Source organism: Oncorhynchus kisutch, linkage group LG6 (assembly GCF_002021735.2).
Source record: "Oncorhynchus kisutch isolate 150728-3 linkage group LG6, Okis_V2, whole genome shotgun sequence".
NCBI lineage: Eukaryota > Metazoa > Chordata > Actinopteri > Salmoniformes > Salmonidae > Oncorhynchus > Oncorhynchus kisutch.
In genome coordinates, this window is record NC_034179.2 from 67,744,582 (window position 1) to 67,768,915 (window position 24,334).

The 24,334-nt window shown below is 41.7% G+C and overlaps 3 protein-coding genes across 4 annotated transcripts; all 3 read left to right on the forward strand.

Annotated features, from left to right (window-relative positions):
• Window positions 1–4,381: 4,381 nt before the first annotated feature.
• On the forward strand, window positions 4,382–6,933 carry LOC109893265 (keratin, type I cytoskeletal 13). Its single transcript, XM_020486398.2, has 7 exons — window positions 4,382–4,904; window positions 5,350–5,432; window positions 5,542–5,698; window positions 5,853–6,014; window positions 6,129–6,254; window positions 6,370–6,590; window positions 6,698–6,933. Exons 1-7 carry the CDS (start codon window positions 4,437–4,439, stop codon window positions 6,819–6,821), a joined length of 1,341 nt encoding a protein of 446 aa, XP_020341987.1. The 5' UTR covers window positions 4,382–4,436; the 3' UTR covers window positions 6,822–6,933.
• Window positions 6,934–12,097: 5,164 nt separating this feature from the next.
• LOC109893267 (keratin, type I cytoskeletal 50 kDa) lies at window positions 12,098–15,535 on the forward strand. Its single transcript, XM_020486399.2, has 7 exons — window positions 12,098–12,622; window positions 13,548–13,630; window positions 13,781–13,937; window positions 14,068–14,229; window positions 14,341–14,466; window positions 14,967–15,187; window positions 15,301–15,535. Exons 1-7 carry the CDS (start codon window positions 12,185–12,187, stop codon window positions 15,431–15,433), a joined length of 1,320 nt encoding a protein of 439 aa, XP_020341988.1. The 5' UTR covers window positions 12,098–12,184; the 3' UTR covers window positions 15,434–15,535.
• Window positions 15,536–19,354: 3,819 nt separating this feature from the next.
• Window positions 19,355–23,804, forward strand: LOC109893269 (keratin, type I cytoskeletal 50 kDa). 2 transcript variants are annotated; one of them, XM_020486406.2, is made up of 9 exons: window positions 19,355–19,655; window positions 20,037–20,308; window positions 20,525–20,961; window positions 22,184–22,266; window positions 22,424–22,580; window positions 22,676–22,840; window positions 22,957–23,082; window positions 23,201–23,424; window positions 23,560–23,804. In XM_020486406.2, the coding sequence occupies exons 3-9, from the start codon at window positions 20,548–20,550 to the stop codon at window positions 23,642–23,644; spliced, it is 1,254 nt and encodes a 417-aa protein (XP_020341995.1). In that variant the 5' UTR covers window positions 19,355–19,655; window positions 20,037–20,308; window positions 20,525–20,547; the 3' UTR covers window positions 23,645–23,804. The 2 variants fall into 2 exon arrangements, with proteins under 2 accessions (XP_020341995.1, XP_020341990.1); XM_020486401.2 differs by having other exon boundaries at window positions 20,037–20,961.
• Window positions 23,805–24,334: the final 530 nt, after the last annotated feature.

The window sequence follows — 24,334 nt, forward strand, 5'->3', positions numbered from 1 at the left end:
AGCTATGGCTCCAGACTTACTGCCTGCAGCTCTTTACCCTTCAACTAAGGATTACTATGACAGAGCTGAGGAAGCTTAGGCATCTTGGTTGACCTAGCTGTCACTCAAGAGATCAGTGGTAAAACCCTGAGTGTGCTCAGAACCCTTCCTTTTATATATTCCTTTTCAAACGCTTTAAGGCAAATAACTCCAGATTGCATGTTCCGAGCATATAGGCTGGTTCTTTAAATCAGCCAAGTCAGCGAATGTTAGAGATAGTTTCTGACAGGGCCAGGTGCCTTGCACTGTTTGTATGTAGTGTTTTAATGTTGAGATAGGTTAAAGTAAGAACGAACGAAGACTTGCGATTGGTTAGTCATTTCAACCGATAGATTTTTCCATTCTCTGAGGGACGGGTGTTGACACATAGGTGTGGCATGTCAATGTTTAACCCACAAGATTTAAAGGTTATAAAAGCTTATTTGTGTTACTAGGAAACTAGGAGTGACTGATAGTGACTACAGAAGTGATTTCTTGGTAACAACTACTGTTACATCTAGTTTTATCTTACTTTTTGTATTATGATTGTCAAGTGCTATATACACCACACATTGCAGTGTGCACCCTTGTTGATTTTTTCTAATCTTCCACAAGTCAAAAACACCGTAAACAAATGTAAGGACTGTAGTCCCTCTTATAGTGACACACCTCACAAGCCAGATCTAGCAGGCCCACCATAAACCTGTTAGGTACAGTGAGGGAAAAAACGTATTTGATCCCCTGCTGATTTTGTACGTTTGCCCACTGACAAAGAAATGATCAACTGTTGTCACCTTCTCACCAAGATGCTTGGTGATGGTCTTGTAGCCCATTCCAACCTTGTGTATGTCTACAATCTTGTCCCTGACATCTTTGGCGAGCTCTTTGGACTTGGCCATGGTGGAGAGTTTGGAATCTGATTGATTGCTTCTGTGGACAGGTGTCTTTTATACAGGTAACAAGCTGAGATTAGGAGCACTCCCTTTAAGAGTGTGCCCCTAATATCAGCTCGTTACCTGTATAAAAGACACCTGGGAGCCAGAAATCTTTCTAATTGAGAGGGGGTCAAATACTAATTTTCGTGATTAAAATGCAAATCAATTTATAACATTTTTGACATGCGTTTTTCTGGATTTTTTAGTTGTTATTCTGTCTCTCACTGTTCAAATAAACCTACCATTAAAATTAGAGACTGATAATTTCTTTGTCAGTGGGCAAACGTACAAAATCAGCAGGGGATCAAATACTTTTTCCCTCACTGTATGTTGCCTTTCACTCAGTCACACTGCATTCGTAATGTATAAATTCCTTAGCACATGCTTTAATTGTTCCCATGCCCATAGCTTATATAAATGATCATCATCATCATGACAGCTTTAAAATAGTTGTAGGCTATACCTTACCTATAAGTACAGCCACTGTATGCCATGGCTCTATGTGAGGAGATGAAAGGATCAAACAAAAGGCACCTGTCACGCCCTGACCGTAGATTGCTTTGTATGTTTCTATTTTTCGTTTGGTCAGAGTGTGATGTGGGTGGGCATTCTATGTTGTATGTCTAGGTGTTGTGTTTCTATGTTTAGGCCTGGTATGGTTCCCAATCAGAGGCAGCTGGTTATCGTTGTCTCTGATTGAGAACCATACTTAGGCAGCCTGTTTTGGGTAGTTGTTTTCTGTTGTGTGTCTGCACCAGCCAGAACTGTTTCGGTTGTGCTCTTTGTTATTGCTGTGTTCATTAAATCAATATGGACACATACCACGCTGCACCTTGGTCCTCTCCTTCCAACAGCCATTACAGCAACCTTTTCAATTACTGGCCATAAAGACTGCAATATGGGATGTTTTAGAGGTTTTCATGTGTTGCTGACAGTGATGTAAAGTAACTAAGTAAAAATACTTTGCGGTACTACTTAAGTATTTTTTTGGGGTATATGTACTTTACTATTTACTCCACTACATTCCTAAAGAAAATATGTACTTTTTACTCCCATACACTTTCCTTGACACCCAAAAGTACTTGTAACATTTTGAATTCTCAGGCAGGACAGCAATATGGTACAATTCATGCACCTATCAATATAACGTCTTGTCATCCCTACTGCCTCTGATCTGGCACACTCACTAAACTCAAACACTGTGTTTGTAAATGATGTCTGACTGTTGGAATGTGCCCCTGGCTGTCCGTAGACAGCTTAATACAGGCGTTTGCAACCTTCAAGCCTGGAAGAGGCATTTATTACACCACTGGTTGTTAAAAGACAATAACCTTCACCCTCATTCACCTTTCTCTCAGTCCCAATTGTTTTCTCGCTTGGCCTGAAACACTAAGTGCATTTTAACATGCAGAGACCCAGCCAGGTGACAGGAGAGATGCATTGCTGTGACACATACACAATGCAATACACAACCAAAACAATGAAGGACTAAGTAAAAAAAAACATGTTTGTGAATAATGTAACATACTGAATGCATTTATGGTATGACAGAGTATGGAGTTTATAGGTCAGTTGCAGTTAGTGGGGGAAATGTGATTTTGGTGTTTGCACTGTTTTACCATCAGACTCATTAAATGTTAGCCATGGTAAAGCCACAAGATGCAGCTGCAGATGAGGCTTAGAGAGAGAAGACAGAGAAAAGATTGTTTCAGCAGGACGAAGTGGCAATTCTTTGGCTGAGAGGGATCCTGCTGGACGAATCGCAAAAGAGACTTTATTTACACATAACATCTAGAGAGGGTTTGTTTAAACGACCTCTATTGCAGATGATAAATGAAGAGGCCTGTATGGGGCTGGGGGCCAATCTTGCGGGGCCACAGGTTAGACAGGTTTTTGTACAAGCAGAAACCTGCAGCGGTCCACAAAGAAACTAATCAGATGAAACCGTGGATGAGATATGGGTTCAATAGAATAGAGTACATAGAATTATACAAGTGTTACGACAATGATATACAAACCCTGTAATCAAAGAGACTAAATAATAATTATCTTGCGGTGACAAACATATTTTGATGTTTTAAAAAAATCTATGATAGCATCTTAATGGATTCCTAAAGTGTTACTGTAGCTTCTTCAAAAGCAGGGCACAATGGAAACATTCAAGATGGCAAGACAGGTAGATAACATATTTACATGCCCGTATCATCGATGAATGAACATTTTTTAAGATCCATGTCATCCCCTTACACAGAGATTCAGCAGCTGATGATGAAAACAGGCAAGTATCATCTTGTCTTCCATTTCTTTTTAGGTGTAAGGGCTTTATCTAATGCTTCACATCAAGTTTTGGCTTTGCTCCTCCCTCGCTAATGATTTCAGGTGCACTTGAGGCTCTTAGCAACGCAACATCGTTAGCTTATAACCACACATGCATTGGTAGAATTCTAACTCTAAAGATGGTGAAAGGTAGCTCAGTAGCTCCTGGCTTGAGCTGTGGTATGTTTTCCTATTCAGACAGACACAGGTTACAAACAACAAATCAAAAGGTATAAATGGCATTAATAAGACCCAATAGTGTGGCTTAATTTCATTCCAAATTCTTAATAACTTATAGATTGATTATTAAGCGAGTGTAACAAAAACTCATGCTATCTTAGACTGGATCGGCTTTTGATTCATTTGTTTATTAGGGAAAAACACCAATTCAATTAAATCCATGCACTGTTATCATTGTTGATTCAAGATTATACAGCGCTGAAGTGTGATTCTGCAGGCAATGAATAGTGTGTGTTGTTGACCAAAGAACTGGTTTATGTCGTAATCCCGGTGTGCACAATGCAAAGCTGCTGCCAGTGAATCCAGGGCACCACATTCCTTCATGACAGGCTGAGTTGTAAGCAGTTGTTAAAAGTTTGCATGGAGATGGCCTTGACTCAATGAGTTATCTTTAGCCAGTCCACACACACTTCTCACCCTTAGTGTCTTACTGGCACAGCTAGGGTGCCTTGTGTAATCAGGGGGAAAGTTACTCTTTAACCAAGGCGCAATCTCCACTACACTTTTGTTTGTTCTAAATTGTGTTTTAAGTCAAATTGTATTAAATATGAACTTTCAATGGTATAGTGTGTTTTAATCCTGACAGTACATTATTAAACATGTGCTCTGCAGACTGATACACTCTGACGAGCAGAAAAACATGACGATTGATAAGAAATGACATCTCAGAACACGCTGCCCTGTGCCACACCCACAAGCAATTGACAGATTGAGTCTGTCATGCCTGTGTGCGCGCATTTGCTTTTTATGACTTGAATAGGAGACTTTGGGGAGGTGTTTCTCCCACGCCTTTCATTATCTTTTCCCTCCCACCTCTACCCCCCCCCCCCCCCCCCCCTTGAAGTTGTATAAAACAACTAGCCCTTCTCCTCCACTCTTCACTAAGTCCGCTCCAGCTAGAGCAGTAAGACCGCAGACTCAATCAACATGTCCTTCTCCAGCAGCAGCTTCATGTCCTCTGGTGGATCCATGAGGGGAGCACCTATGGGCTTCTCTCGCCTCTCCATGTCTGGAGGTGGCAGCATGGGAGGTGGCAGCCGCAACAGCGGCATGAGGGCCGGCAGCGTGTACGGGGGTGCAGGTGGCTCCGGGGTCCGGATCTCCAGTTCCAGTGCATCCAGGTCCTTCTCTGCTGGTGGTGGTTTTGGCATGGGTGGTGGTGGAGGTGGCTTCAACCTGTCTGATGGCCTGGACCTGCACGTGTCTGCCAACGAGAAGGCCACCATGCAGAACCTGAACGACCGTCTGGCCACTTACCTGGACAAGGTCCGCTCCCTGGAGACGGCCAACGCTGATCTGGAGCACAAGATCCACATGTTCCTGGAGGCCAAGACCTCCCCCACTGGTCGTGACTACAGTGACTTCCATCTCTCTATCACCGAACTCCAAGGCAAGGTATGTCAGTCAACTCGTTTACAAATGCAGTACACCATTATGACTACTTTTACCACTTGTTTAATAAAGGCTGGGTTTTACGGCCACTGATAGCTCTTACCTTACTATTGTGGAAGAGGAAGGGGAGTGCCAGTTACTCCAAGGCACAAAATAAACACCACTACTTAGTAAGCCTTCACCAGTGACCCGATAATATCAAGGAAAAAATCATAAATCGAGTTAATGGCCATTACCGTGTTGATGTTCTTAAATGTAGTTTTATCATTAATACCATTGTGCACTGTGAATGCAGTGTATGTATCCCCAGGGTCATTGATCTCTGGTCCAATGTCAGACACACTAACACACCCAAAACGGCCTCAAAATCAGATCAAGTTTATAGCGCCATTCATTTAATCACTCCAGACAAAACTGTTAAATTCCAAAACTTAATTTTCTCTTTCAGATCCAGGATGCCACACGCATCAACAGTGGAATCTACCTCAGCATTGACAACGCCAAGCTGGCAGCAGATGACTTCAGGGTCAAGTGGGTGACATCATGAATGATCACAATAAATATGCATCAATCCATACTGTCTTAAGTAGATAGAGTATAACTTTAGTCCAGTAAACAAAGCTGTTTTGATTTTGCTTAGGTATGAGAACGAGCTGTCCATGAGGCAGTCTGTGGAGGCCGACATCAGTGGCCTGAGGAGGGTGCTGGATGACCTGACCATGGCCAGATCTGACCTGGAGATGCAGATTGAGGGGCTGAGAGAGGAGTTGGTCTTCCTCAAGAAGAACCATGAGGAGGTGAGTCTGAGTGACTTCAGATTTAGTCATACAGAAGTAATTGCCAAGCTTCATGAAGATTTGTCATCAGTTGATTGGGGGGGGGGACGTCAATGTCATGCATAATGAGTAATGCATGACTGAGGTTGACCCAGACTATCCATGATTCCTTTAGGAGCTGTTGTCCATGCGTGCCCAGATGAGCGGCCAGGTCCATGTGGAGGTTGACGCTGCACCACAGGAAGACCTCAGCAAAGTCATGGCTGAGATTCGCGAACACTACGAGGCTGTCGCTGCCAAGAACAACAGAGAACTGGAGGGCTGGTTCCACGCCAAGGTAATACTGTTTCTCGTTATAAAAATGAATCCATAATTTAGGTTCACGATGTCAAATGTCCCATCAATTGAATTGTTCATGTAAAAACATTATTTTGGATGGTGTTTTCCACAGACCGAGGCGCTGAACAAGGAGGTCGCAATCAGCACAGAAGTTATCCAAACGTCCAGATCTGAAATCTCAGAAGTCAAACGCACACTGCAGAGTCTTGAAATCGAACTGCAATCACAAATAAGCATGGTAAGACTGTTCAGAAATCAACCAAAATTATTTTGTTTCAATGTCTGCCACCCATCAATGAATTTACACAACTACTTCCTGATGATTTGTTTTGCTCTTCATTTCTCTCCAATAGAAATCATCCGTGGAAAATAACCTCGCAGAGACAAAGAACCGTTACTCCATGCAGCTGTCGGGTTATCAGATGCAGGTGACTAGCTTGGAGGAACAGTTGGTGAATCTCAGGGCTGAGCTGGAACGACAAGGACACGAATACCGGATGCTGCTGGACATCAAGACCAGACTGGAGATGGAGATCGCCGAGTACAGGAGACTGCTGGATGGAGAGGCTAGCAGGTGAGCTTTGAGTCTCATGCCTCGTGTTTCAAATGGCATAGACATACAGTCAAAAATTGGCCTCAGAATGATGGAACCTAACAACATCGTTTTCTTTGCTCTTTCAGCATGTCATCCTCATCCTCGTCCACAACAACACGCAAGGTGGTGACTATTGTGGAGGAAATGGTGGACGGCAAGGTGGTCAGCTCTACCAGTTCCTCTGCCGGGACACTGGTTGTGTCCCCGTGAGAAACATCTTGAACCAGAAATGTCACAACAAAGAACACCATATCTCTGATGACTACTGTCAAACTTTCTCAAAGAGATTAAGAAATAAACGTACTCTGAAGTGTTGAAACTAGCTTTTCGTGTCTTGGCATTTTCTACTTCACATCAACTCAATACACATTTCCTGAGCATTACCTGTTAATCTAACTCTGGTAGCCTTTCCTTTTGATGTCATGTTTAACACTGACAGTTAATTAGGTTGTATGGAGAAAAAAATACACTCTTTCCCTTGCAAAATAACATAAACTTGACAAATGTTTGACCAAATATGGGAAACTCAGCAAGAGGATGTTGCATGTACAAAGTAAATACATAGAGGGTCAACGTCCGCAACAACTAAGAGTGTTGAAGCGCAAGGCTAAACTTCTCAGCTGTTTTGGTCCCGTAGCTACCACTTTGTAGCACGGTGAAGTTCACCCGTGGACATGCGCAGATACTCTGTGTGACTGTGTAAGAGCAAAGTATTGCATCACGCTCATCTCATTATCTACAGAGCTGTTTGTTGCAACATCATCTCGCTAACTTTACCTTTAATTGCACGCACAATACATGTATTATAAGCTAAGCCCTTATCATAGGATATGAAGGCCCTTTGTACCCTATAAAAGGCCCCACACCATAAACGTAGAATAATGATGTCTACACTGCAGTTAACAATGTAATATGTCTGCTTACTCCATAATTAACCTTTTGTTGACATACTATAAAGCCATGGGACACTAAATAAACGGATTATATCTGGCCAATTGAAAGTCAAACAAATAATGTAAACATAGTAATCAGTTGTTAAGTCTAATTGCAGTCTTATTGAAGATGACCTTTGTCCATTTAACCCAGTTGGCCATTCTTTTATTTTATTTTTTTATTTTACCTTTATTTAACCAGGTAGGCAAGTTGAGAACAAGTTCTCATTTACAATTGCGACCTGGCCAAGATAAAGCAAAGCAGTTCGACAGATAAAACGACACAGAGTTACACATGGAGTAAAAACAAACATACAGTCAATAATGCAGTATAAACAAGTCTATATACAATGTGAGCAAATGAGGTGAGAAGGGAGGTAAAGGCAAAAAAGGCCATGATGGCAAAGTAAATACAATATAGCAAGTAAAATACTGGAATGGTAGTTTTGCAATGGAAGAATGTGCAAAGTAGAAATAAAAATAATGGGGTGCAAAGGAGCAAAATAAATAAATAAATTAAAATTAAATACAGTTGGGAAAGAGGTAGTTGTTTGGGCTAAATTATAGGTGGGCTATGTACAGGTGCAGTAATCTGTGAGCTGCTCTGACAGTTGGTGCTTAAAGCTAGTGAGGGAGATAAGTGTTTCCAGTTTCAGAGATTTTTGTAGTTCGTTCCAGTCATTGGCAGCAGAGAACTGGAAGGAGAGGCGGCCAAAGAAAGAATTGGTTTTGGGGGTGACTAGAGAGATATACCTGCTGGAGCGTGTGCTACAGGTGGGAGATGCTATGGTGACCAGCGAGCTGAGATAAGGGGGGACTTTACCTAGCAGGGTCTTGTAGATGACATGGAGCCAGTGGGTTTGGCGACGAGTATGAAGCGAGGGCCAGCCAACGAGAGCGTACAGGTCGCAATGGTGGGTAGTATATGGGGCTTTGGTTAATGGTGTGTGCATTCAACAACAAGTGTCAATTACTGATATAAGATCACCAGTTATCAGTTTTTCTCTTTCACTGTTGGATTAAACAATTAATAGCACAAACAGTGTTTTGGAACTTCAGCCAACCCAGTGATCTGGGAATCCCTTGGCAGAGAACAAGTTCTCATTTGCAACTGTGACCTGGCCAAGATAAAGCATAGCAGTTTGACATGTACAACAACACAGAGTTACACATGGAATAAACAAAACATACAGTCAATAATACAGCAGAATTTTTTTTAACAAAAGGTCTATATACAGTGAGTGCAAATGAGGTAAGATAAGGGAGTTAAGGCAATAAATAGACTATGGTGACGAAGAAATTACAAAATAGCAATTAAACACTGGAATGGTAGATGTGCAAAAGATGAATGTGCAAGTAGAGATACTGTGGTGCAAAGGAGCAAGATAAATAAATAAATACTGTATGGGGATGAGGTAGTTGGATGGGCTGTTTACAGATGGGCTATGTACAGGTGCAGTGATCTGTGAGCTGCTCTGACAGCTGGTGCTTAAAGCTAGTGAGGGAGATATGAGTCTCCAGCTTCAGTGATTTTTGCAGTTCGTTCCAGTCATTGGCAGCAGAGAACTGGAAGGAAAGGTGGCCAAAGGAGGAATTGGCATAGGGGGTGACCAGTGACATATATCTGCTGGAGCGCTGCTATGAGTGGGTGCTGCTATGATGACAAGTGAGCTGAGATAAGGCAGGGATTTACCTAGCAGAGACTTGTAGATGACCTGGAGCCAGTGGGTTTGACAACGAGTGAGAAACGAGGGCCAGCCATCAAGAGTACGCTCGCAGTGGTGGGTAGTATATGGGGCTTTGGTGACAAAACGGATGGCACTGTGATAGACTGCATCCAGTTTGTTGAGTAGAGTGTTGGAGGCTATTTTATAAATTACATCGCCGAAGTCGAAGATCGGTAGGATGGTCAGTTTTACGAGGGTATGTTTGGCAGCATGAGTGAAGGATGCTTTGTTGCGAAATAGGAAGCCAATTCTAGATTTAATATTGGATTGGAGATGCTTAATGTGAGTCTGGAAGGAGAGTTTACAGTCTAACCAGACAGCTAGGTATTTGTAGTTATCCACATATTCTAAGTTGGAGCCGTCCAGAGTAGGGATGCTGGACAAGCGGGCGGGTGCGGGCAGTGATCGGTTGAAGAGCATGCATTTAGTTTTACTTGCATTTAAGAGCAGTTGGAGGCCACGGAAGGAGAGTTGTATGGCATTAAAGCTCAACTGGAGGTTAGTTACCACAGTGTCCAAAGAAGGGCCAGAAGTATACAGAATGGTGTCGTCTGCGTAGAGGTGGATCAGTGAATCACCAGCAGCTAGAGCGACATCATTGATGTATACAGAGAAGAGAGTCAGACCGAGAATTGAACCCTGTGGCACCCGCATAGAGACTGCCAGAGGTCCGGACAACAGGCCCTCCGATTTAACACATTGAACTCTATCAGAGAAGTATTTGGTGATCCAGGCGAGGCAATCATTTGAGAAACCAAGGCTGTTGAGCCTGCCAATAAATAACATCAAATTGATCAGAAATACAGTGTCGACATTGTTAATGTTGTAAAGGACTATTGTAGTTGGAAACAGCAGATTTTTAATGGAATATCTACATAGGCATACAGAGGCCCATTGTCAGCAACCATCACTCCTGTGTTCCAATGGCATGTTATGTTAGCTAATCCAAGTTTATCATTATAAAAGGCTAATTGATCATTAGAAAACCCTTTTGCAATTATGTTAGCACAGCTGAAAACTGGTGTTCTGAAGCAATAAAACTGACCTTCTTTAAAGTAGTTGAGTATCTGGAGCATCAGCATTTGTGGGTTCGATTACAGGCTCACTCAAAATGGCCAGAAACAAATAACCTTCTTCTGAAATTCGTCAGTCTATTCTTGTTCTGAGAAATGAAGGCTATTCCATGTGAGAAATTGCCAAGAAACTGAAGATCTCGTACAACGCTGTGTACTACTCCCTTCACAGAACAGCGCAAACTGGTTCTAACCAGAATAGAAATAGGAGTGGGAGGCCCCGGTGCACAACTGAGCAAGAGGACAAGTACATTAGAGAGTCTAGTTTGAGAAACAGACACCTCACAAGTCCTCAACTGGCAGCTTCATTACATAGTACCCGCAAAACACCAGTCTCAACATCAACAGTGAAGAGGCGACTCTGGGATGCTGGACTTCTAGGCGGAGTTCCTCTGTCCAGTGTCTGTGTCCTATTGCCCATCTTAATCTTTTCTTTTTATTGGCCAGTCTGAGATATGGCTTTTTCTTTGCACCTCTAACTAGAAGGCCAGGCCTCTGTATGCCTATGTAGATATTCCATTAAAAATCAGTGTCACGACGAAGTTGGTCCCTCTCCTTGTTCGGGCGGCGTTCGGTGGTCGACGTCACCGGTTTTCTAGTCGCCACTGATCCACGTTTAATTTTCCATTTGTTTTGTCTTCATTGTACACACCTGGTTTCCATTCCATAATCATTGTTCACTATTTAACCCTCTGGTTTCCCCCTGTTTGTTATTGTCAAGTTGTCTCATTTTGTGAACTGGATTATTTTGTCTCCTTCATGGAATATTGTTTTTGAGTAAAGTTACGGTTATTACTCATCTCTGTGTCCTGCGCCTGACTCCGCCTTACCAGCATCACCTAGACTTATGACAATCAGCCATTTCCAGCTACAATAGTCATTTACAACATTAACAATGTCTACACTGTATTTCTGATTTATGTCATTTTAGTGGAGAAATAAATTGCTTTTCTTTCAAAAACAAGGACATTTCTAAGTGACCCCAAACTTTTGAACAGTAGTGTAGGTTATAATCAGAATAATCAGTTAAGTCCTAAAGGAAATAGCAACTTAAAGGTGTGGCCTAATGCTTGATTCTTCTGAAACTGTAGGTGCAGTGTATGGACAAATAGTAAAAGCCAAGGCTCATGTTCCCTAAACAAAGACAAACCCAATGCACAGTTGGATCAGGTGTCAAACAGCTCGCTTGAGGAAAGATTTTTCAAGACAAAGCAGCAGGACACACAACCAGTGTTTTACGGTTCACAATGTTCAGTGTTGTTCAGCAATGCTCTGCATTACTTTTACCAATGGGGAAACTGCAATGGACCATGGTGGTCTCCTTGAAAATAATATCTGTACGTTTGAGACAGTAAGCTTAGTACCCAACAATAGCCGATGTACAAATAAAAATAAACAAAATAAACAGCAGTGATTTGGGGATTGCTGTTACTAGTGCTCTGTCACAGAATAGGACATTGTACAGAGCTCCTGCAGGGTACCTCAGTCTGCACTAGCTAGAATTTTGGTTGTGCCAAAAATGTATTTGGGAAATAAAAGACTTACATCGCAAATGACAGGAGTAGCAAGGAGTGGAATGTTAGTTAAAAAGACTGCTACCCAGACTAGGGTATACTACTATCTCTATGCCCCTACCTACCTGCTTTATTGACAGGTTTCTTCTTTTTTTCCCTGAGTTACCGGTCTTGTGCTGTATGTATGGAATTTTCCACACATTCACCTGTGTATAAACCTCAAACCCCCTCTCCCTCCCTCATTGTCTGGCATAAAAGGAGCCGTGTCCAACCGCTCTGCACTCATTCCCCTCCAGCCAGAGCAGTACGACAGCAGCCTCCGTCACCATGACCTCCTTCTCAAACCGTAGCTTTGTGGCCTCTGGTGGATCCATGAGAATGGTCTATCCTCGCTATTCCGGTGGTAGCATGGGTGGTGGACAGATCAGCGCCATGGGGGCCGGTAGCGTGTACAGGGATGCAGGTGGCTCCGGGGTGTGCATCTCCAATGCCTCTAACACTTACTCTGCTGGTGGTGGTTTTGGCATGGGTGGTGGGGCTGGTGGCTTCAACGTGTCTGACTATGTCGATGTGAACGAGAACAAGAAGGCCACCATGCAGAACCTGAACGACCGCCTGTCCTCCTACCTGGACAAGGTCCGCTCCCTGGAGAAGGCCAACGCTGATCTGGAGCATAAGATCTGCATGTTCCTGGAGGCCAGGACCAAGACAGAATTTCATGACTGGACTGCCTTCAAGGTTACCATCCATGAACTCCAAGACAGGGTAAGGCCACCAATTTCAGGCTTAGATACTATAAAATGAACATCTGGCAGAAAGTAGTATATAGCAAAGAAGTAACATTGTACATAGGAAGACAGATTAGAGAAAAATCCATATGAAAATGAGAGGTCAGTTTAAAGCAAATGCACACTGGGTTTTTTCAATGACAAACTAAAAAATAAAATTATGTTGGCAGAACAACATAATGGTTTATTTATTTTTATGGGTGTTGTTGTAGAGGGGTACAGTAATTTTTTTGTAGGAATGCGCAGTTGCTCAGATTTGGACTACTTGTCCCAATAACGCCCAATGTCTGTAAATATGAGCTGCATCAGCTGAAAGATATTCCAGACAAAGTTTCCCGTAAGGAGTTTTGTCTCGAGCCACACCCAAACAGAGCTCCGCAGAGGCAAGACGTTTTCACTAAGGATGAGGGTGTATTTAGAAAGGGAGACCTCAATATTTACCTGAAGAATAAATGTACGATTTTCATATTTTAGTTCAGCTGTCAGTATTTGCTTTATAGCTAGTTTTGCTAACATGCTTAAAAAAAAGAAGAAAATAATGTATTTTGTCATTATCAGTTGCATGTAAGCAGATACATTTTTGTCCAGTGCAACCATAAAGCCTACATAGAAATGCCTCTTTCACAATAGATTTTTCCTATTTTTTGACCTATCAACTTTCCATCAGATGATCGCAGCTATTTGGAAGCGCCATTTTGCCCTCCGCTGTCTTCTATTCCATTGTGAAGCTTTCACTGTGGTGTATTTACAGAGCTCTGTTCTCTTGACGTTGGATACACACCACTACACCCACTACACACTGCCAAACAATGCTTCTGGTCCACAGAAAAATGTCTATGTGAAATCTGATCTCAGTAATCCACCCATAAAAATCGGAGACATACCTCTGTGCCCTCTTTCAGATCGTTGATGCCACTCATTTGAATGGAGGAATCTACCTGGCAATTGACAACGCTAAGCTGGCCACAGATGACTTTCAAGCAAAGTGAGTCTGAGAATAATATTAACTTTCATGTTGTGCCTAGATAGATTATTCTCAAAATGTATCATACAATAATGTTGAAATCAATCACTAATTTAGACAAACATAAAAAGTTAGAACTAAGAACCTTGTTGATGCATTAATGTTACTAAGGTATGGGAATGAGCTGGCTATGAGGCAGGCTGTGGAGGCCGACATCAGTGGGCTGAGGAGGGTGCTGGACGAGCTGACCTTGGCCAGATCTGACCTGGAGATGCAGATTGAGGGGCTTAGAGAGGAGTTGACCCACCTCAAGATGAACCACGAGGAGGTGGGTTTGACAAAGACCTCAAGCAGAGGCTATGGGATGAACGTTGCTATGAATCAACATTAGGCAACTATGTGATGATGGCGCACAGGATTGAATACTGACCAGATATATGTTCCTGCTTTGTTCCCAGGACCTCTTGGCCATGCATAATCAGATGAGCGGCCAGGTCAACGTGGAGGTGGACGCTGCACCACAGGAAGACCTCACAAAAGTCATGGCTGAAATCCGCGACCACTACGAGGCCGTCGCTAACAAGAACTGTAAAGATCTGGAGGGCTGGTTCAATACCAAGGTTATACTGCATCCTTTCTTTTTGGCCAATAACATGTTTATGCTTTCCAGTTATAGTTTTCAGTGAATGTAATCAGTAATGACCCCCTATGGTATAATGTCTTTCATTCAGTCAGAAGAAATCAACAATGTCGTGGCAGTCAGCACAGAGACCCTCCAATCATCCAGATCTGAAATCACTGAAGTTAAGCGCACACTGCAAAGTCTAGAAATCGAACTCCAATCCCAACTCAGCATGGTGAGATAAACAAAAAATTCAAAGTAGAAAAATTGTATACCTATGCACTCCAATCATCTATAAAAGCCATGTCTGTCTGTCTGTCTGTCTGTCTGTCTGTCTGTCTGTCTGTCTGTCTGTCTGTCTGTCTGTCTGTCTGTCTGTCTGTCTGTCTGTCTGTCTGTCTGTCTGTCTGTCTGTCTGTCTGTCTGTCTGTCTGTCTGTCTGTCTGTCTGTCTGTCTGTCTGTCTGTCTGTCTGTCTGTCTGTCTGTCTGTCTGTCTGTCTGTCTGTCTGTCTGTCTGTCTGTCTGTCTGTCTGTCTGTCTGTCTGTCTGTCTGTCTGTCTGTCTGTCTGTCTGTCTGTCTGTCTGTCTGTCTGTCTGTCTGTCTGTCTGTCTGTCTGTCTGTCTGTCTGTCTGTCTGTCTGTCTGTCTGTCTGTCTGTCTGTCTGTCTGTCTGTCTGTCTGTCTGTCTGTCTGTCTGTCTGTCTCTTTCTTTCTTTCTTACTTATTCCTGTCAGAAAGCATCCCTGGAAGGCACCTTGGCTGAAACACAGAGCCGCTATGCCAATATGCTAGCCGGCTATCAGAGGCAGGTGACCAGCCTGGAGGACCAGCTTGGTCATCTTCGTGCTGACCTGGACCGCCAGGGCCAACAGTACAGAATGCTACTGGACATCAAGACCAGATTGGAGAAGGAGATCGCTGAGTACAGGAGACTGCTGGAAGGAGAGTTTTCCAGGTGAGCCTGGATCTTTACATAAATCATTAAAAAACAATGGTCTTGAAATGTGTGTGCCAAAAATAATTGAGCCAAGATAGGCCTTTCTAACTATATTGTCTCTGCCTCCACAGTCCCTCAACCATCACCACCACTAATACCTTTTTGCAGAAGGTGGTAACCTATGTGCAGGAGATTGTTGAAGGCGAGGTAGTCAGCACCAACTCAGACGCTGTGCAAGAGATCGTGGATGAGGATAAATCTTGAATTGGGAGCCACACAGAACAGAACACAACCCCCCTGATGCCTGCTGTCAACCTTGCTCAGAGCGATTATGAAATAAAAGTGATCCGAGGTGATGAAACTACATTTTTGTCTCTTGCGCTTTTTTATTTAAAAAAAAATGTTTACATCAAAACTGTTTCCTATAAAGTAGTGACAATTTTGACAGCTGTGGTTGCCATCGAGATGGTCAATACCAATTCTAAAATGTCACAAACACCACGTTTCTTGCCCTTGGTAAATTTGGATCATTTACTGTTATTAAAGGCCCATTGCAGTCCAAATGAGATGTTCCAGTGTTTTATATATATTTCCACACTATGAGTTTGGAATAATACTGTAAAATTTTGAAAATTATTACAATGGCCTTTTAGTGTAAGAGCTGTTTGAAAAGACCGCCTGAAATGTCAGTCTGTTTTAGTGGAAAGGAGTTTTGGCCGACCTGGTGACATCACTAATAATTAGTCATTAGATTAATAAGAAAGAGAGTTCCAAATCTCTCTGCCAATAACATTTCGTTTTCAGTCTTCCCCTCCCCAGTCAGACCACTCCCAGACAGTCTAGCAAAATGATTGTTTCTTTTGGACAATTTTAATAGAAAAAAATCACAGTGAGGTACTTAATTGTTAACCAGAAATGATTTGATAGTGATATAAAAACGGCTGCATTGGGCCTTGAACGCAACCTCAGCTGCCAGGCACCCAGAATAAGTAAGGTAACAAGTAAGTCTTCAGTTTAGTCAGAAAATATGTATGGTCCTGTAAGTGAGTTTGGCACATGCCACAGACTTCCTGTACTGCATGCTGCAGACAACCGATTTGGAATTTAAAACATATATATTTTTTAATCAATAGTTCAGTTCACAATTACACATTTAGCTTTATTTGACAAACATGCAGTTCCAACAAAAGTTATAATTATATACATGAATTAAAATATTTTGTAAATTATGCCATAAACCAATAAATTCATTTCCGTGAAATCTCTTTTCAATGAAGGGATACATTTTCTGTCAGCAAAAACAGCACTGAAATTACCACATTAAAATATTCATAAGACTAGCATAGGGATTTTAATAAATAGAAACCTCTCCTGTTACAATGTCCAAAATAAATTATTGATTGTTGGGAGGTGTAACAGTCAACTGACAGCAAATGTAATCTGGAGAGTGTTACAGTGGACTGGTCAAGAACATTCTAAATTGATAGTCTAGTTTCTCTACTACATTCTTGAATTTTCAGGCTTTCTTCAACATGTTATTTGGTAAATATCCAGTTGTGTAAAAATACTTAAGTAAAAATACTTTGAAGTACCACTTAAGTAGTTTTTTGATGTACCGGTACTTCACTTTACAACGTATATTTCTATCAACTTTGACTTTTACTCTACCACATTCCTGAAGAAAAGAATGTACTTTTTACTCCATATATTTCCCTGACACTCAAAAGTACTTAGCAGGACAGGATAATTGCCCAATTCACACACTTATCAATAGAACATCTCTGGTCATCCCTACTGCCTCTAATTTGGCTGACTCACTAAACACAAATGGTTTGTTTGTAAATTATGTGCCTCTGGCTATCTGTAAAACACAACAGGAAAATCGTGCCATCTGGTTCTCTTAACAGAAGGAATTTGAAATGATTTATACTTTTACATTTGATACTTAAGTATATTTTTGCAATTAAATTTACTTTTGTTACTTAAGTATATTTTAAACCAAATACTTTTACACTTTTATTCAAGTAGTATTTTACTGGATGACCCATTTTCTATTAAGGTATCTTTAATTTTACTCAAGTATGACAATTGGGTACTTTTTCCACCACTGTAAATATCATTGATTGAACATCTTGATATATACATTAGGCCTAGGGCGATATGTTGAGACTGGTAAACCAAGTGCAACAGAGTGCAAATACGTACTGTCTGTTATTACAGAACCAGTCCAAAGTTTGGACACACCTACGCATTCAAGGGTTTTTCTACATTGTAGAATACTACTGAAGAGTTCAAAACTATGAAATATCACATATGGAATCATGTAGAAAACAAAAAAGGGTTAAAAATATCTAAATGTATTTTACATGTTAGACTCATCAAAATAGCCACCCTTTGACTTGATGACTCTTGGCATTCTCTCAACCAGCTTCATGAGGTAGTCACCTGGAATGCTTTTCCAACAGTCTTGAAGGAGTTCCCACATATGCTGAGCACTCGTTGGCTGCTTTTCCTTCAGTCTGTGGTCCAACTCTTCCCAAACCATCTCAATTGAGTTGAGGTCGGGTGAAATTTGGGGGGGGGGGGGGGGGGGGGGGGGGGGGGGGGTTGGTCACCTGATGCAACAATCCATCACTCTACTTCTGGGTCAAATAGCCCTTACACAGCCTAGTGGTGTGTTTTGGGTCATTGTCCTGTTGAAAAGCAAATTATTTTCCCACTAAGCGCAAACCTGATGGAATGGCATATCGCTGCAGAATGCTGTGGTAGCCATGCTGGTTAAGCGTACCTTGAATTGTAAATAAATCACTGACAGTGTCACCAGGAAAGCACCCCACACCTCCTCCTCCATGCTTCATGGTGGGAACCACACATGCAGAGATCATCCATTCACCTACTCTGCGTCTCACAAAGACACGACGGTTGGAACCAAAAATCTCAAATTTGGACTCATCAGACCAAGGACAGATTTCAAACAGTCTAATATCCATTGCTCATATTTAATGGACCAAGCAAGTCTCTTCTTCTTATTGGTGTCCTTTGGTAGTGGTTTCTTTGCAGCAAATCGACCATGAAGGCCTGATTCACGTAGTGTCCTCTGAAAAGTTGATGATGAGATGTGTCTGTTACTTGAACTCTGTGAAATATTTATTTGGGCTGCAATCTGAGGTGCAGTTAATTGACTATTTCTGAGGCTGGTAAAACTAATGAATTTATCTTCTGCAGCAGAGGTAACTCTGGGTCTTCCTGTCCTGTGGCAGTCCTCATGAGAGCCAGTTTCATCATAGCGCTTCATGGTTTTTGCGACTGCATTTGAAGAAACTACTTTGAAGAATCTCCAATATAAAATATTTGTTGGTTACTACATGATTCCATATGTGTTTTTTCATAGTTTTGATGTCTTCACTATTATTCTACAATGTAGAAAATAGTAAAACAAAGAAAACCCCTTGAATGAGTAGGTGTGTCCAAACTTTTGACTGGTACTGTCTGTATATATGTAAAGTATGCATGGTGTGTATTCAGGGCTCTAAATTATGACCATTTTGGTTGCATATGCTCCTAAATACAATATTTTGCTATGCAACCTGGAATTTTAATTTGGGAGCACTAGTGCTCTAGCCCAGGTAATCATTTTTGTAATCAAATCAAATGTTATTTGTCACATGCGCCAAATACAATAGGTGTAGACCTTACACTGAAATGCTTACTTAGATGCCCTTAATCAACAATGCAGTTTTAAGAAGAAAAGGTGTTAAGAAAGTATTTCCTAAAATAAACTGAAGTCAAAAATGAATAAATAAAAGTAAATTCAAAAAATTATAATCTAAATGTGAAAAATAACAAATAATTAAGGAGCAACAATAAAATAACAGTAGCGAGACTATACACAGGGGGTCGGTACAGAGTCAACGTGCGTGGGGCACCGGTTAGTCGAGGTAATATTTACATTTAGGTGGAGGTATGCTGACTATTCATGGGTAATAAACAGAGAGTAGCAGCGTAAAATGGGGTGGGGGAGGGGACAAGGCAAATAGACTGGGTAGCCATTTGATTAGCTATTCAGGAGTCTTATGTCTTGGGGCTAGAAGCTGTTAAGAAGCCTTTTGGACCTAGACTTGGCGCTCCGGTAACGGAGCAGTGCGGGAGCAGAGAGAACAGTCTGTGACTAGGGTGGCTGGAGTCTTTGGCAATTTTTTGGGCCTTCCTCTGACAGCGCCTGGTATAGAAGTCCTGGAGGGCAAATTGATGAATGATTATGCTTCTCTGTACCGTAGCCTCTGAGTGCCATAGACAAAACACTGAGGATATATTCGTGACCACCATTGTACCATTACTTAAAGAAAACGTCTTGTTTCTAGCCCATACCGTTAAAACTTTATGACTGTATTACCGACACAATGTTTTTTTCTTTCTGTCGTGGATTGACCGGACTGCATTTTACATCCAGTATATAAATCATGTCACAGTCGTTCTGAAACTACTTGTAAATAACCTTGTTGTCATCATGTTATATCATTAGCTAGATAGCTAGCTAACAAACTGTCAACTTTACCAGTAGTAAGCAAACATTAATGAAAAATGTTCATTTAGAATCCTGTGTGTGTTGACTGTTAGTTGACAGTACGACTTCTGTGTTACTTTTGTCGAAGAAAATGTCCACAATATAATTTTTTATAATTTGGATTAAGTGCTGCGCCGTCATTTGAAAAATATTTGATCAATGACGTGCACTGGAATGTCTGTTAAATAAGCAGAAGACATTAATCATAATGTTTTTAAGAACACATTCAAGCTTCATTCTTCTTTCTGATTTTGTCTTGAACAATGTTCAGTAACATCAATATTTCTTACAAAAATGATCTAGATCACTCAAGGGAGTATTGCACAGAGCTGGAGGATTATTGTGAATTGACCTTTGGGGGACATTGGAGGCACTGAAGGGCACAAAAGGTGGACTGGTCTCAACTCACATTGTCGCTTAACCTGTCTATCAAGAAAAAGATGTCCAGACTCACCCAGATACAGGACATCCCCCCAAGCCCTTAAGATAAGTAGCCTACTACCTGCACCAAACAATAGTACCTGTTTGGCCAAAGATGCAAGTCCTAAGAAAGTCATGATTTTATCATGAAACAGGTTAGAATTTAGATTCCACAGATTTTGTGTTGGCTCTCCTCCCTGCCCATACCTGATTAGTGAGCCTGTTAATTTGATTTGTTTTCATTAGCTTTTGGCTAAGGTTGGAGTGATTTCACCATATGTCATCTGGGTAGAGCCCCCTCGCCTCTCCCTCATTTCGTAGCATAAAAAGGCCTGTGTCCAATGACTCTTCACTCACTCTTCTCTACTCAGACCAGACAGCAACTTCCGCCACCATGACCTCCTTCTCCAGCAACAGCTTCATGTCCTCTGCATCTATGGGCTCCTTTCGCCACATGTCCATGTCTAGTGGAGGTAGACACATCAGCGCCATGAGGGGTGGCAGCGTGTACGGGGGTGCCGGTGGGTCCGGGGTCCGGATCTCCAGTGCCTCCAGCACCTTCTCTGCTGGTAGTGAGTCTGGTGGCAGCTCCAACCTAGCCGACGCTGTCTACCTGAACGGAAATAAGAAGGCCACCATGCAGAATCTGAATGATCGCCTAGCCTCCTACCTGGACAAGGTCCGCTCCCTAGAGAAGGCCAACGCTGATCTGGAGGTGAAGATCCACCAGTCCCTGGAGAAAAAAGCCACACCTGAGACTCATGACTGCACTGCCTTCAAAGTCGTCATCAGCAAACTCCAAAACCAGGTAAGGCCCCCAAACAATCCTCTGCTAAACAGGTAGCTTCTATTGAACAGAGTCAGACTGTTATGAAGGGAATGGTAGAGGGAATGTGGAAGAGGTTTAGAAAATGGGGCTTTAGTGTCACTATAATGGTGTGAGTGTCGTCATGCCCTCTGTGCTCCCTTTAGATACAAAATAATAAGCATTCAGAAAAGACTGTTGCTTGGATACATTCATTTTTTAAAATCAATTTGAATAGTGTTCATTGACATCAATGGATAAACTTAAAGCCATTTTATGCACAAAATGAAGCACAATGTTTATATTACTTCCAACTCTGTTGGATTAGACCCCTCAGTAAGATAAAAGCTGAGTGGGTAATTTTGCATCAACTGTTTTTTCTGTTTCCACTCACTCTGAGCCTCATCTAAACCACAGGAGGTTGGTGGCACCTTAATTGGGAAGAACAGACTCATGTTACTGGAGTGGAATGGTATCGTATACATCAAACCCAAGGTTTCCAATGCCATTATTATGAGCCTCCAGCCTCCTGTGATCCAAAACTGAGTTTCCCTGAGGCCTATAGACATATTAAAAAGGGTTTATTTGGTAAGGGATACTTTCTTTTCTTCATTTTTGGACATAAAATACTTAAAAATCTCTAGGAATTCACCTACATGTTTTATTTAGGAAAACTATTCCCAAGTATTCCCACTCATAAACAGAGAGGTATACAGTATGTGATCATGTACCAATGTAATCAAGGTTTGAAATGGTTATGTTTTTGTCAAATACAATATCTGTTCTGGCTTCTTGCGTCAATTTGCAGAGTATAAATGATTTATAATTATGTTCCAGCCCTCTGACCATCCGCTCAAGAAAAAAATTGGCCATGCCTTAGGGGGTAACATATGAAGGTTTTCCTTCTGTGTTGTTAAACTTTTGAAAATTACCCAAATAATGCCAGACACTGTAAAACAAGCGTGAAGACAGGCTACCTGAGTCTGTTTCATGTCAAATTGAATGTGTTCTCTCTTTTTGCATCCCATGCAACCCATATTAGCAGATTTCAGAATAGTTTCTGTTTATTTTACAGTAGGTTTGTGTAAATCTCTGTACAGTTGTGATCCAGATAACATTTCTTGCCAATTGTTCTTTACATTTATCCCAACATTTGTGATTGGCATTGTACCCGTCTTCTTTCTATACCATTGTGACAGTGACATTCCTCTGTGCCCCCTTTCAGATCTTTGATGCCACTCATATGAATGGAGGATTCTACCTGGCTATTAACAATGCTAAGTTGGCAGCAGATGACTTTCAAGTCAAGTGAGTGTGAGAATGACTGTGGTATAGCTGTAAAATACATCAGCAACTATCCATTAATGCAACCTCTATGAAAATGGGAAAAGGGTGTGGTACATGAAGTATAGTACAGATGTTGCCAAACAAAAAGGCAACCTGTTGGTGTTTTGATGTTACACAGGTATGAGAATGAGCTGGCTATGACGCAATGTGTGGAGGCTGATATTGCTGGGCTGAGGCGGGTGAGGGACGAGCTGACCATTGGAGGATCCAACCTGGAGATGGCGGTTGAGGAGCTGAAGGAGGAGTTGGTCCATCTCAAGAAGAACCACAAGGAGGTGTGCCTGAATGATTGTACTAAGTACCAAGTAATCAAAGCTTCTAAGCTGGGGAGGGGAGGTTGACACTTAGTCTTCTGTTATTTCTTCTTCAGGAGGTCAAGGACCTTCGGGCGCAGGTGGTTAATCAGACGGTCAACGTGGAGGTTGATGCTGCCCCACAGGAAGACCTCACCAAAGTCATGGCTGAGATCCGTGAGCACTACGATGCTGTTACTGCCAAGAACCAAAAAGAACTGGAGAGCTGGTTCAATGCAAAGGTACAATACCAGATCTTTTATTTTTGACCAATGATATGATACATTTTTTAACTAATTGTTTCAAATTTTTCTTCAGTGAGTTTGATAGCTTACTATGCCCTTTCTGTCCTTTACAGACAGAAGAAATCCAGAAAACTGTCGCCTGCAGCACAGAGAACGTCCAATCATCCCAATCTAAAATCACTGAAGTTAAACGCATAATGCAAAGTCTAGAAATCAAATTCCAATCTGAACTCAGCATGGTGAGATGAACTACAAACACCAAGTTGAATTTTTATTTTTTCGGTTTATTAACCACCAATCTTCTACAGTATGTCACAGCACCTATTCATTTCTCTTTTCCCTATTCTTGTCTAATAGAAAGCTTCCCTGGAGGGCACCCTGGCTGACACACAGAACCGCTATGCCAATATGCTATTGAGTTATCAGATGCAGGTGACCAGCTTAGAGGGCCATCTTGGTCAGATACGTGGTGACTTGGAGCGCCAGGGACAGGAATATCAGATTCTGCTGGACATCAAGACCAGGCTGGAGATGGAGATCACTGAGTACAGGAGACTGCTGGATGGAGAAATGACAAGCAGGTGAGCCTGGGCTTCTACACCTCATCCCACACAAATCTTCCAAAGTATTACATTCAATTGAAGTAAAGATTGGATGGCAAAAAACAATTGAGCCAAAGTAAGTGTACCTGACAATCCTGTCTCTGACCTTTGCAGTGTCTCGACAGCCACCAAAACACACAAGGTGGTGACTATCATCTTGGAAAGTGTTGACGGCAAGGTGATCAGTGAGACCAAGTGAGACATCTTAAAACGGGGAATTCACAGAACAGAACACGATCCCACTGATTCCTACTGTCAACCTTTCTCAGAAGCTGTGATTCAATTGGGTTGCGTAAACTTGTATCTTGGGATTTATATACGTCCTCTGATACCTTCAGAGAGATTTGTCAATAAAACTAAGCCCTAAAACTTTTGTTTCATTTTTGTTTTGATTTGACGGAATCATTTTATAAAATTAAAGCTATCGACAACATAGTTGAGGCAATTAGGCCAAGATTGATTCTATTGCTGTTTTGAATAGTTGAGTAGGCTGTATCATGATCTCTATTGACAAATTGTTATTTTTCTACAGTATAGCATACTCTGTAGAGTTAGGCTATGCCAAACAGATGAGCCTAGATCCTAACATAATATACACTAACATAATTGATCAAGTCGATTTCACTGAAAAATGGCAAAGGTCTACACCAGAGGAGGCTGGTGGGAGGACCTATAGGAGGATGGGTTCATTGTAATGGCTGGAATGGAATAAACAGAACAGTATTAAACACATCAAATTCATAGAAACCACATGTTTGACTCCATTCCATTTATTCCATTCCAGCCATTACAATGAGCCTGTCCTTCTAATGCTCCTTCCACCAGCATTCTCTGGCCCAACATTGCATTTTTTTTTGAAACTGCAATTTTTTTGCTCCCTATTGTATGT

What these genes read in the sequence shown, in the direction of transcription:
- LOC109893265 (XM_020486398.2), top strand. Translation starts at nt 4,437, where the DNA reads ATGTCCTTCTCCAGCAGCAGCTTCATGTCCTCTGGTGGATCCATGAGG. An exon ending in TCAAGAAGAACCATGAGGAG is followed by an intron (nt 5,699 to 5,852) that starts GTGAGTCTGAGT and finishes TGATTCCTTTAG; the next exon opens with GAGCTGTTGTCCATGCGTGC. An exon ending in CTGGATGGAGAGGCTAGCAG is followed by an intron (nt 6,591 to 6,697) that starts GTGAGCTTTGAG and finishes TTGCTCTTTCAG; the next exon opens with CATGTCATCCTCATCCTCGT.
- LOC109893267 (XM_020486399.2), top strand. Translation starts at nt 12,185, where the DNA reads ATGACCTCCTTCTCAAACCGTAGCTTTGTGGCCTCTGGTGGATCCATG. An exon ending in TCCATGAACTCCAAGACAGG is followed by an intron (nt 12,623 to 13,547) that starts GTAAGGCCACCA and finishes GCCCTCTTTCAG; the next exon opens with ATCGTTGATGCCACTCATTT. An exon ending in CTGGAAGGAGAGTTTTCCAG is followed by an intron (nt 15,188 to 15,300) that starts GTGAGCCTGGAT and finishes CTGCCTCCACAG; the next exon opens with TCCCTCAACCATCACCACCA.
- LOC109893269 (XM_020486401.2), top strand. Translation starts at nt 20,548, where the DNA reads ATGACCTCCTTCTCCAGCAACAGCTTCATGTCCTCTGCATCTATGGGC. An exon ending in GCAGATGACTTTCAAGTCAA is followed by an intron (nt 22,267 to 22,423) that starts GTGAGTGTGAGA and finishes GATGTTACACAG; the next exon opens with GTATGAGAATGAGCTGGCTA. An exon ending in AGAGCTGGTTCAATGCAAAG is followed by an intron (nt 22,841 to 22,956) that starts GTACAATACCAG and finishes TGTCCTTTACAG; the next exon opens with ACAGAAGAAATCCAGAAAAC.